General features: G+C 41.2%; 1 protein-coding gene across 1 annotated transcript in view; it reads right to left on the bottom strand.

Annotated features, from left to right (window-relative positions):
• The window catches only part of LOC148355409 (ephrin type-B receptor 1-B-like), an 80,641-nt gene that overhangs the window by 47,631 nt on the left and 19,123 nt on the right, over positions 1–13,887 (bottom strand). The window contains exons 2-5 of the mRNA XM_088350172.1: positions 11,502–11,566; positions 10,143–10,433; positions 4,490–4,708; positions 4,228–4,408 (exon numbers count right to left, since the gene is read on the bottom strand). Of these exons, the coding sequence (XP_088206298.1) occupies positions 4,228–4,408; positions 4,490–4,708; positions 10,143–10,433; positions 11,502–11,566 (756 nt within the window). The remainder of the gene's footprint in view (positions 1–4,227; positions 4,409–4,489; positions 4,709–10,142; positions 10,434–11,501; positions 11,567–13,887) is intronic.

The following is a 13,887-nucleotide window of genomic DNA, read 5'->3' as shown; positions in this document are numbered from 1 at the left end:
GGCTGGTCCTGTCAGGGCACCTGTGACTACCCAATTGGCGCCAACAGCCCAGAGCGCTGATTGGTTCAAAGACTCTTTTTAAACCCCCGGCTTCCAAGATGAAGCCGTCAGATCGTTTACGAACCTATGCTCCCAGCTCGGCAAGCTCATACCTTCCGACATTTTCCTGCCCTGTTTTCTCCTGCCTGATACCTGTAGCTGACCTGTTTCTGGACCTGTTTCTGCCCTGCTCTGCCATCCCGACCATCGACATGATTTGCCCTGTTTCCTGCCTGATACCTGTTGCCGACCCCATTTCTGGACTCGATACCGGCCTTGCTCTCCCGTCCCGGCTATCGACCAGTATCCCTGCTGCCTACGATTATCCTCGCTCGACACGGAAGTGCCACTTCTGCGTTCCTGCCACCTGCTACCCGTTTCCGTCGATCATCGGATCATGGAAGCAAGCACTGCTCTCCTTCTTTATCAATGAAACTGAGTAAACGAACGCTACTGGGTCCTGTCTCCGTTTCTAAGTCCTGGAAAATTTTGATTACAATATATATACATACACAATAAACCACATGGCAAAAAAGAGCCAATAAAACAACCCCGCCCTTTAGAATCAACTGCAGTACGGTATACAAAATTTTAATGTTTCTCCACCGATCGAGCGGCGCAAGCCATCAGAGAAGCACTCTTTGAGGGGAACAATCACCCTGGCACCGAAACGTCTGGCTGCTTGACTGACTTTTAATCTTACTGCCACTTTATTGCATTTCCTCAGTTCAGGCTGTTTGAGCAATCTTCTTAGACTCCCCTGAATTCTTCACAGCCCCCGAACTGAGTGCTAACGCTTCTCCAGAGAAGAGCTCCATTCAAATCCATATTGGTTGGCTGGAGCAGGTCGTTTTAAGATGACATTGATGTCTCATTACCTTGATGGGCTTATTTAGATGATCAAAATGTGTCACTGACTATGTAGTCACGATTGTATGAGTTTTCCAGATATAAAGTAATCCCTCGCTGTATCGCAGTTTACTTTTTGCAGTTTTGATATTTTGCAGATTTACATTGTGCGTTGTGTTCTGTTGTGTTGTGCAAGGTTTTGGGTGCTCTGAGGAGAGTGATGAGCAACAAGAGTATGAGTATGGATGTTAAGAGGGGACTTTATGAGAGTGTGATTGTGCCGACTGTGTTGTATGGTGCAGAGACTCGGAGCCTGAACGCAGATTTGAGAGGAGTATGTTAGGAGTGAAAAGATTGGATAGATTGAGAAATGAAATTGTGAGAGACGGAACTGGAGTAGTAGTGGATCTGAACAAGCGTGTGGATAAGAGAGTACTCGGTTGGTTTGGACACATGGAGAGGATGGATGAGGAGCGAATGTTGAAGAGGATCTACAGAGCAGAAGTCAATGGAAGGAGACCTAGAGGAAGGCCGCGATTGCCGTGGATGGATGGTGTTATGAGTACACTGCAGGAAAGAGGTCTAAAAACAGTGGAAGCTAGTGCTCTTGTTGGTGATAGGAATGAGTGGAAATGTGTTGTGAAAGGATTGTGGGATGTTTGGACGCGTTCTAAGAGATGGGTAGGGCACCTGTATGATGCGGCAGGGGTAAACCAGTGAAAGCTGTCGGACCCTGCTGTTGAACAGAAGAGTGTGATGTGTCACCCTGACCCGAGTGACACGGCCGCTTTCTTGTGTCCCGTTTCATCTGGAGGGACGAAAGCATGACAAACTTAGGTGCCGAGGTGCCTAACTAGGTTGGGTGTTTGGGCATTTGGGTTGGCCATGGTCCAAAAATGTTTGTGTGTGTTTTTTTGCTATTTAGTTTCTCTGTTTTTGTATGTCTGTCTTGCTGTCGGTCACCCCTCTTGAGGGATATGACCAAGGTAGATAGATAGATAGATAGATAGATAGATAGATAGATAGAGATAGATAGAGAGAGAGAGAGAGAGAGAGAGAGAGAGAGAGAGAGATAGTTGTGTTCTGCAGCAGACAAAACACAGGAAAGGCTATCACGGGGGCAGGTGGTGGAGCGCTGTGTAGGAGTGAGTTGGGTGGGCGTGGCAGTCTGTGTGCATGACTGTGATAGGCTGGTGTATGCTGTCAGTCAAACAGCTGGACAGGCGGAAAAGTCAATGGGTCCACCCAAAACAAACTGAGAAGTACGACGACAGCTAGTATTTAGCGGCGTCTTACGTTGAAAATAAATTAATGCATTAAGTCTTACTCTGAGGAAAGTCAGAAGAAAATAAAGATACGCATATCACTACCGAGTGCTCCGTGGATTGTTGTCGGGTCCAGGAAGAGACTGAGGCGGCGTCGGGAGGGAAAGCAATAGCAGGGACGCAGGACCCGGTCTACTACGAAGACTATGTAACAACTCTCACAAGCCACCCCTGCCAAGCCTGTATACCACCACCATCTCACCTCGCCAGATCCATTACCCATGAAACGGATGACCTGGATCTACAACTCGTGGGAAACCATTTTATTTGGGACGGTTGTATTTTACCGGCGTGCAGTAGCCAGCAACTGTCTACAGCCGTCCAATGATGTTGTACTACTGTATAATGATAATAGCGACCATTCATTCAACTGCAATTCTGTGTTCTGTGTTTTCTTCGTAGATCTATAGTTGTTATTTTGTTACAGTCGTACAGTTTATATGTTATCTATATCTCATAAATAAATAATGCTTCTTCTTCGCTGGTTTTTATGGCGGGACGTTTTTAGATTTTAGATTGTAACTTCATGATTTGTTCAAGAAAATCGCCCATCGCTTAAGTTCCACTTACCAGTTAACAACCCTGACGCATATGCTAACCCTACTCATATCCGCCTAGTTAGCGTCTTTTATCACCTTTCTTTAAATGAGTACTTTAATCTCACATCTTCATTTTTCTGATGGTACAGAATTAATTTGCTTTTTTCTAATTGGCGTTGGAAGAAACAGACTTAGCAGTTCACCACATGGACATCACACTAACTCACACTCAGAGTAATGCAAGCAGACATAAGCACATGCATGCACACACACTATGGATTAGTCCCAAGGGAAAATGAGAAACGAGGGGAAATGGAGGCAGAGTGCAGATAAAAAGGAAAAAAAAAAAAAAGAAAGGTAAGAGCATGTCGAGTATAAGTGTGCCATCTTCATCCAAATGTTCTCTTTCTCTTTTCTGGGGCCGTCTTACATCAGAAAATATGGCAAAAAAATACATTTTGGAGGGACTGTTTAGACTGGGGGTTCGGCAACCCGCGTCTCTTTAGTGCTGGCACTTTTCTAAAGATGTTTACTCATTAAAAAAAAATGGAGGGAAATATAATTTTCTTTTATTATGTTTTTTTGCTAGGAAGAGAAACAAAACACAAACTAACACTTTCCAATGCTGTAAAATTGTGTTGAATACCTATCAAATTTCAACTCCAGGTTGAAGGATTTTTTTTACCTACATTTGACTATAAAGGATTTTATACAATTGACTACAAATTACATCTAATGCATTCACTGACTGGGCTGTAGTTCAATGTCAGGGCACCCTGGTGGAAAATGTTGTTTACAGGAACGGCGGGAACAGGACGTAAGGCCGATAAGATAATCAGCAGATCCGGACGCAGAAAGACCCTGATGACGTAGAAACGCTCGGTGTTGTTTTGAGTATTCCAGACATCGCGACGCCCAGGGGGGGGGCTTCCTTGGCACGCCCATGGGAGGAGTCGGCACGCCATTATGCGGGGAGAAGATGGTGAATAGGAGAGAACTAAAGGACTTCAGAAGAGGGCTTCCAGAAACTCCAACGACACTAATTCGTCCGTTTTCAATGGAGTACACTTCAATTGTTAATGAAATTAAATCTGTCCCCGTGTGAAAATGTCGGGTCTCTAGTTCATGTTTTCCCTCAAGAAACGAACACGCATAAATTGTTGGGTAATTGTAGGTTGACTGAGAGGTCCCTGGTTCAAGCCTGTAGGTTCAGGGATGAATAAAGTATCTATCTATCTATCTCTATCTATCTATTGTTCTCAGCTCAGAGATGCTGATATATATATATATATATCTATATATATATATATATAGATATATATACCTCAAAAGTTTAGTATTGGTGCTAGTCTCTGGGAAAAAATGGTAGCTGACACCACTAAATCATTCTGTCTACAAGACAAAGAGGTGAATAAGTCACACTCAAAATATTTTTTGAAAGTTGAACTGAAAAAAAAATGAAAGCAAAATTTCACCTCTGCACAGGTTGTCATTGTCTGGTTCGAAACCGGCCTTGCAGCTGCAACTGCCAATGGGCACCATCCACTCGCCATCCCCGTTACAATAAAGCTTTATGGGTACATCCACTTCCTCTGCATTGGGAATACAACTTCCTCTAGAAATGACAAGTGATGTGGATTCCGCTCCAGTCAGAGTCTGGAAAAATAGCGGGACAAAAATAATATTAGTACTTTTTCACACAAAACCCTCCGAAAGACAACTGGGTGCACCCCGTACCTCAGGGAAGTAAGCAAAGTTCTGAACAATACTCGGGCATTTTTTGTAGAAAACTCTGACGGCAAGAAGGGACATGCAGGCTCCCAGATCCTGAAATGCTAAATGAAACCCTTTTCCTTTGGACAGCGGGCCAAAACTTCGAACTTCTGTGTTAACTTTCATTAACCTTCCGCCAAAATCGACCTGGGAGAAACTCTCATCTGCCGCAATGGTGTCCACCTAATGCAAAAGACAACCAGAAAAAAGCATAAAATATGAGTACCGTAAATTCCGGACTATAAGCCGATACTTTTTTCCCGAAAGTTCAACCCTGCGGCTTATTCAGTGATGCGGCCAATTTATGTAATTTTTCGACGCTTGAGTACAAAAGGTAAGATTTAGACCGGTGGAATATATGTGCCGAGGAAGACTGCAACTTCTTAGCTTGTGCACAAATTAAATTAGCGTAGAAATATCCTCACCATGCAAATTGCAAAAAGAAAGGCACATGACGCAGCTTTCAAGCTAAATGCAATCCAGCAGTCCGATAAAGAAGGAAATAGAGCTACTGCACGTAAACTTTACTTTGCAAACGTGCTGCTAGCGTGTTTTTGATTATGGGAGCGTAGGACGACGTCTATGTGACAGAGTCTCTTTCCCATACTGGGGAAGACGACTTTGATTATATCAGTTATAAGGAGGAAGATGAGGACGGTTTGCCGTGATTACTACAAGTACGGTATGTTTCTTTAACAAAGCCGTTTACTGTTTAGCGAGCGTGTTGCTAGTAGCGTTTTGCTACCCTTCACAAGCACGGTTTGGGATGAAAGTTATAATATTATTATTAAAGCTTTGAAAACTCTCTCGGTGTACCGTCTTTCTTTGTAAATATGTGTAACCATGTATAATATGTATTTGCAAATGTATATTTTTGTAATCTATTTATTTTAGAGACTTATTCTGATATGTTTTCCACGGGCGAATCAAAAAGAAGGGGCGAAAACAACCGGGGCTGACGGGAAGTGGAGTAAAGGTGAGACGTGTTTGTGGACGCAGCGGACAATAGTGGATATATATTTTTCCAACCCATACCTTTGGAAATATAAAATTTTTTTCCCCTTGGATTATTTTCAACGGGACCCGGACTCTGCAGGTCTGCATCAAACATTAAGTACCGGTTTTATAATCCGTTTATTTTGCCGGCTGTGGTTTTTGGACTGTGTACTTTATATTCATTTACAATCACCGGACTCAAAGTTGGGTTTGGGTTAAATTTGTGATTGTGTTACATGTTTTAATGTGGGTGCATGCGGCTTATATACAGGTGCGCCTTGTGTAAGTACAAAAGCGGTTATCCTCTTAAAATGTGGTGGGTGCGGCCTATAATCAGGTGCGCTCTATAGTCCGGAATTTTCGGTATATACTCCAATGCATTGCAATATTGATCCTTTGTTTGGAGTATTAGCTCCTTAAAATTAACCTGTCCAATACAGAGCACATGGTGTAAATAGCTTGGTAGCAAAGCAAGGTTGTGTCAGTGTTAATATGAGACAAGCAAAATAGCACAGGCCGACGGCTCAATAGAAGATCGGATACTGCTGCTTGTTGTGGTCGGTGGTCGGGAGCTTGAGTACCGAATTTGGTTGAGATAGGGTTTAAGAAACCCCACGACAGCAGACTGCACAAAAGCAAATGTTTATCGATTCTGTTGGTATTTATCGGGGCTGTCTTTATACGAAACCTAGCCAAACACACTCGCAGAGGCCCACAATACAACTGTGTATATTTTCACAAGAATTAATTCAGCCTATAAGTCAAATACAAACACACAAACCAATCAGGATTTATTTTATAAATTGGAACAGCTGGTGTGGGGAGCAGTTTACTCGAGACACAAAAGCTTTTGTCACTCATTCATTTCGTAACATCCGTGCACCATTTAAAATCTTTGATTTGTGTTGGACCGCATAGAAAATGTTTTTTTGTGCCAGTTGAAGGATTTTATACATTTGACTATAAAGGATTTTATACAATTGACTCATAATGCAATGAAGATTTTCACTGAGTAGGCTTTAGTTCAATGACAGGTCAGGCTGTTCCAAATGCAGAATATTTTGTCTAGTTCTGTTGATAACAGGACTCTGACGGAGGACGGTAGGCGGTGTTTTGAGAAACGTTCAGTGTTGTTTTGAGTAGCCCAGACACCGAGACGCTCTTCTCTGAGATGGTGAAGCCCAGGGGGCTTCCTTGGCGCACCCATGGGAGGAGTCGGCACGCCATTATGCGGGGAGAAGATGGCCAATAGGAGAAAGCTAAAGGACTTGAGGAAAAGGCTTCCCAGAGACTCCAACATCAAAAATTCGTCCGTTTTTGATGGAGTACACTTAGTTTAATTGTTAATGAAATAAAATCTGCCCCCGTGTGGAAATGTCAGCTTCTTGTTCATCTTTTCCCTCAAGAATTGAGCGCGCATAAATTATTGGGTGAATGCAAGTTGTGTTTGGTTAATGGAGTCAGATAACTAATCCGAACGATTTGGTAAACGTTAAATGTTGATATTTAATTCCCAATAGAGTATAGCTATATATTAGATAGCTAACTTTTAAATATCTATATTACACCAACGTAAATGTTGTAACCCAGATTTACAGAATGTACACTCACGGAGATACATCAAAATATTGATGTATTTTTAAAAAATTTGAAAATTATTCAATCTATTTTTATTGTTTTTTTTTAAGTGATGTAATATAGCCAAGATGTAGCAGCTCCGTACATAAGACACGTTCAGTATTGTACGACGATTTCACATTCGTTTGTCATGTCCTGCACGGTTGTCATGGCACCCAGCTGGCCCCGCCCCTTGACACCGGCTGAGACGCATTGAACTCATTGCTTGTGGAGTACTTAAACGCTCCTTTTGGGACTGCCCGTTGCCAGGCCATTGCTTTACCTTGTTGAAGACCTGTTCATGCCTGTTTGATTCTGAAAAATGCCTGGATTGTAATTTTGCCTGCCTTTGAGCCTGCTTTGTTTTGTTTTTGGTCCGTTTGTGTGTTGGACAACTTTTATTTCCTAATTAAAGTGACGGATCGTCTACGCATATGAGTTCCGACTTCCTGCTTCCCGGTCCGTTTCCAGACATCGTTTAAAACAGTTAAGTCAACATTGAGGACATCACACAATTTCTACTTCTTTCAATAGAGCGACCAAAGGGGCAATATCTTGTTTTTATTGCTGCATGACATATACATTGAAATTAATTCCTATTCATCGTTGTCCGAGTTTTGTTTGGCAGGCCGTATTCAAAATAATAAAGTCATTAAATATGAATTTTGAACATTCCAAACTGTTCGCTTTACCTCGGATGAAATTTTGTTTCCATCATGTGGAGGTTACTAGGGAACAATAATATAGCGTAAAAAGGCTATTACCTTCCGTTAGCAATATGCAGGGTTGGGTGGGTAGGGTTACTTTAACTGGATTACTTTCAATTACTTTTGGATTACTCCTAAACCAAATATGCTAATAAAAGACAAAAGAAACTAAATATGAATAAAATGAGTAAATTTTGTGCAGGCTTGGGGAGTAACGGAATACACGGAACGGCAAAAATGATGTTGGCAAGCTGTTTGGATTTATTTTCATTTTCTTTCTGTCGCATTTTATGTTAGTTTTGCCGGAGATCAAAGAGATCAAAGCCAGGAGAGAAAGCTAACCACGTGTTGTGAGTCATCATTTTATTCATATTTAGTTTCTTTTGTCTTTTATTAGCATATTTGGTATTGGAGTCATCCAAAAGTAATTGAAAGTAATCAAGTTAAAGTAACCCTACCCAACCCTGCGCATTTTATGTTAGTTTTGCCGGAGATCAAAGAGATCAAAGCCAGGAGAGAAAGCTAACCACGTGTTGTGACTCATAATTTTATCCATATTTAGTTTCTTTCGTCTTTTATTAGCATATTTGGTATTGGCGTAATCCAAAAGTAATTGAAAGTAATCAAGTTAAAGTAACCCTACCCAACCCTGCGCATTTTATGTTAGTTTTGCCGGAGATCAAAGAGATCAAAGCCAGGAGAGAAAGCTAATCACGTGTTGTGAGTCATAATTTTATTCATATTTAGTTTTTTCCGTCTTTTATTAGCATATTTGGTATTGGAGTAATCCAAAAGTAATTGAAAGTAATCAAGTTAAAGTAACCCTACCCAACCCTGGCAATATGGAGAAGTCCAACTGTGTTGGTGATAGAAAATAATCTTCTGCCTTTAGTTGCTTTTGTTAGTCCATAGGGTTTTGTTGACACCATGGCTTTTGGAGAAACATGAACAACTTGGACTGCATTGACGCACAGGCAGACACAGGCAGAAAATGGGCGAAGTGACTATTTAGCGAGTCAGAATGCAGAAATCAGAAAAGTAAATCGTGCTATTGTATTCATCTTTTTAGTTAATTATTTTGCTTGCTGGGCGAGTTTCAGTTACCTTAAGAAAAGGTGGAAAAGGTGGAATAAAATGTCTTGAGAAAGACCTCAGAGGAATGTACCGTAAATTCTGGACTACAAACCGCAGCTTATTTGCGACATTTGAAACACTGCGGCTTTAAATACGGTGCAGCCTATTCTTTCTTTTTTAATTCATGGTGGAAAAGAGAAAACGACAATCTGACTTTTTTCCACAATGCTTTCGCTTTAAATACCAACACCGCAGTGACGTCAGGTAATATTTATGAAGCCCTTCAAGAGAAATGAATCCATGTTTTTTCTAACAGTAATCATAAATGACATGACAGATACAAACGGGATGTTTGACAGAACTTCATTCTATATTTACAAGGTATTCACGATATTTCAACGTTTTCATCCACAAATCAAGTCCTAAATTATTACTTCTCAAATGAACAACAAAGTTATAAAAAAAAAATTGCGACATTTCTCTGTCTGCATCAATGTCAAGTTGCTGTAGTTTCCTTTAGTCTTTGAGGAACGATGACAAGCGAATGCAATTAGTTCCATTACCGTGGCAACCACCAATGCCAACAACACAAAAAGGCACGTCCGTGTTGAAATCTGGCAGTATTCTCCACAGTATGGTAGCCCCGGTCTAAGGGTTGGGTAAGGTTACTTTAACTGGATTACTTTCAATTACTTTTGGATTACTCCAATACCAAATATGCTAATAAAAGACAAAAGAAACTAAATATGAATAAAATGATGACTCACAACACGTGGTAAGCTTTCTCTTCTGGCTTTGATCTCTTTGATCTCCGGCAAAACGAACATAAAATGCGACAGAAACAAAGCGAAAATAAATCCAAACAGCTTGCCAACATCATTTTTTCCGTTTTATGTATTCCGTTACTACCCAAGCCTGCACAAAATGGAGTCATTGTATTCATATTTAGTTTCTTTTGTCTTTTATTAGCATATTTGGTATTGGAGTAATCCAAAAGTAATTGAAAGTAATCCAGTTAAAGTAACCCTTCCCAACCCTGCCCGGTCTCGAAATATACGACTCTATGCATCGACGCGCAGGCAGACACAGGCAGAAAAGGGGCGAAGTGACTGTTTAGCCATTCAGAATGCAGAACTCAGAGCACAAACCTGCGAAAAAGTAAACCGTGCTATTGTTTTCATCTTTTCAGTTATATTTTTGCTTGCTAGGCGAGTTTCAGTTACCTTAAGAAAAGGAGGAGTGGCCCAATAATCCATCCCTCTTATGCCCTTTGACACGGCCCTGTAAGTTTCCAGATAGTAAAGGTTGAAGGTCTCTTTGCAGGAGCCGAGGACACTGGGGATGGAGGCGCAGTCTCGTACGGTGAAGCGAATTTCCACATAGATCCGTAGCGCTTCCAGTCTGTCCACGTACGTTGTGAGGAGCCAGTTGTTTTGGCTAGCCTCGAATACATTGCACACTTGATACGTCCGGATGGTGTTGAAGTTCTCGTCGTAACCACTCACTTCCTCCCACTGGGTGGAGATAGAAAAAGCAGGATAGTGAATGGGTGGGGTGATTCAAATTCAATTGAGCTATTTCTTCATCAGCAGATGTATCTTATCAGTTGTTATCAGCGGCATGCAGAACTCGAACACGGAGGTGGCCAACCCTGTTCTTGAGGGCTGCATGTTCTGCATCAGGTTTCTCAATTTTAACTGAGGCAGTGTTCATTTTACCTCTGAAAAGTGATGGGTCCCAGGGACTCGCATGCTCAAAAATCTATGGGTCCCAACAGAGATCTATGGGTCCCCAAAATTTTGTGTTATCGAGGTTGAAATCGTAAATCCGCAACAAATGTATAATATAAATCTATATATTCATTCAGTTTTCATCATCACAGTTTATTGGTAACACAAATCAGTTATCACTTCAGATTTTTCAATTCACAACGGAATTTCCATAGCTAATTTGTGGTTTTCATTGTCGTTGTGCCGATACAATGTGCTTTTCTGAAAGTTTGTATTGCGAAATTATTTATGCAATCCAGTCTTAAACAAATGTGTCCTCATTATGTCAAGCTCCGACTCCATTAATCCACAACAGCACCTTTTTCCGAGTACAGGACAGTACCGTAGTACTCCTTTCTGCCGCTACCAGTGAGTGGCGCTGTGAGAGGTCACCTAGCATCCACCCCCAAGAAGAAATAGGCTTCCTCTTCCTAGTTCGTGAGTAAACAGTCTATACTTTATCTCCAGTGCACTAAGAACTTTGACATTTATATTGATTAATATCTTGCGGTTGGAGTAAAGTGTAAAGACGCGACGAGCCGTTACTTTTGAAAGTGGAATAAGAAAGCTTGATGCGGTTGAGAAAATGGTTGTTTCGCTTTTTTTTCGGCCACTTTCTACCATGGAGGAGGAGCTCTTGAAGCTCATCTTCCAAAAGTAGGTTAAACTTTATCTTTACTTATCTTTATAGAGCAATTATTTTAATAAATGTTAATTTTTTTTAGTACAAAACAATACAGGTTACTTATACAAGCCTTAAACATACTTATATAAACAATATTAATTCTTAAAACAAATAAAACATTGTCTTACTCCATTGGCAGGGAAGGAAATCCAGCCGAGTTCTGCCGTAGCTGTCCTTGTATCCATAACCGTTTCTATCATATAAAAGAAGACAAAAACAAGGATTAGTAGTTATTGATTTCACATTGTATTCTATGACCATACACAAATGTATAAATAAAATTTTTTCGATATACTTTTCAACACTATTGTTTACATTGCTCTTGTGGTAAAGATGCACGTGACACAGGGAATGGCACCATAGGGGATGGGCGTGGTAGGGGGCGATGAAGAAAAATGATGCTGTAAAATTGTAAAATTACAGTTACTTTAAATATGAAGTTACAATAAGTGCTTACGTAGCATAACAGTCTGCTGTGCTCCGTCTCTCCTTCCGCACCATGCATACACATCCGTTGCTTTAGCAACTCTGACGTCCTCCATGGCACGTAATTTTATACATTTGACTATAAAAGATTTTATACGATTGAATACAAGTTACATTTATTGAGTTAAATGCTATAGTTATTTACTGACTGTGCCTATATTCAATGAGCAGTGAAAGTTCAGGGCAGGCATAAGTGGTGGAGGATTTTGTTTACAAAACGGGACGTACTGCTGATGAGATTTGAGTACCCCAGACAAAGGGGTGCTCATCTACGAGATGGTGAAGCCCAGGGGGCATCCTTGGCGCGCCCATGGGAGGAGTCGGCATGCCATTATGCGGGGAGAAGATGGCCAATGGGAGAAAGCTAAAGGACTTTAGAAGAGGGATTCCCAGAGACTTCAACGTCGTCACTAATTCGGCCGTTTTCAATGGAGTACACTTAGTTAAATTGTTAGGGAAAATAAATCTGCCCTCATGTGGAAATGTCGGCTGTTCTGTTCATTTTTCCCTCAAGAAAGGAGCGCGCATAAATTGGTGGGTGAATGTGAGTTGTTTTTGGTTAATGGAGTCAGATAACTAACTCGAACAATTTGGTAAACGGTACATTTTGATAATGAATTCCAACATTAATTGTAGTAAAATCACAAGGCCTTCACACCTTGCTGCTTGTATTTGTTCCAGCCTTGCCTGGTTATCGACTGTTTTTGTTTTTTCCCATTCCTTTCCTCTTCAGAGTGCTTTTTGTTACTTCCCCAATGCTTATTAGAAGATGTCATCCTGATGCATGTGCTCTCACTTCCATCCTTTTGACCAAGACCTTACATGACTCAAATAATCTCGTACGTAGAGGTATCACTGTATAATTATTATTGTTTGTAATCAGTAATTATTTGAATTTGGTTTGTTGATAACTGCCATTTTCATTTCCTTACAAAACTCACAAAATGCAACACTCATACAGTACAAAATGACTGATTGACCAGGGAAAATAAATTACAAAACATGGACCAATATCAACACCAGACATAATATGATGTGTAGAATATTCAACGTTTGGTCAGAAGTTTGTTTTGCAATGTCAGAAAATGATCAAAACAATTTCAAGACATGTGAAGGGAATACTGTGTTTTAAGTCAATCACGTAGATGTTATCTGATTGATACTGGTAAAATGTAAAGTTGGGGAGGGGACGTTATCTTGCATTTGTGCATCAAAGGTTGCCGTAGAAACTCCACCACAGGGGGCCTGCCCCTCTCAGGAGACCGGAACCGAGAGCTGGTACGCATCTCACCTCGCAAGGGCAGTCTGAATTTGGCCAGCAACAAGGGAAGAGGGCATATCCTAACAAGAAGAACCTGATCAAAATCCTCGCCGGTCCTGACCAAGTCTCATCTCAACAAGCAGCCAGAGAACCTTGCCCTGTCAGCAGCCAAGCTTGATCGAACTAGCGGCTAAACCGGTGGGACAAAGCCAGTGATCTCAGAAAAGCCTTAAGCCACCAGGAGTCAACCTCTCCTTCAACAGTCTGCATCCTGTTGTCCTCGCCTCAACCAACTATCGAGCCTACCAGGATTCCTCATCGCTCCACAGCCGGACACGTAAAGACTGGGCCGTCATCTTCATTGACGCAGAACTTCGCAGAACATCTCCTTATTGCTAGGTATTGGTATTGGTGTGACGTAAAATGGGGAACTCTATCAAAATACAATAATGTAATAATCAAGCCAACGTTGTTGTCCATCCAAATGGTTCCAGTTGAAGTTCTCAAATTCTAGTTTTGTTTCATTTTCTTATTATTGTTTTGCGTTCTATTCAAGCTTCTTCGGTAGATGATTAGTAATAGAAAAGTCCATAAATCCAAGAGTGTGTGTGTCATGATTGCCGATTCAGAGCACCTGTGACTGCTCAATTGACGCCAACAGCCCTGATAGCTGATTGGCTGATGAACTCTTTTTAAACCCCCGGCATTCAAGAGATCCTTGTCAGATTGCTATGCGAACCGTTGCTCCCAGCTCGGCAAGTTCTCAC

The sequence above is a fragment of the Urocampus carinirostris genome, chromosome 12, assembly GCF_059441175.1.
Source record: "Urocampus carinirostris isolate Australia breed hairy pipefish chromosome 12, RoL_Ucar_1.0, whole genome shotgun sequence".
Lineage (NCBI taxonomy): Eukaryota > Metazoa > Chordata > Actinopteri > Syngnathiformes > Syngnathidae > Urocampus > Urocampus carinirostris.
The sequence above is the reverse complement of the archived record's forward strand: the minus strand, read 5'-3'. Positions and strand labels throughout refer to the sequence as shown.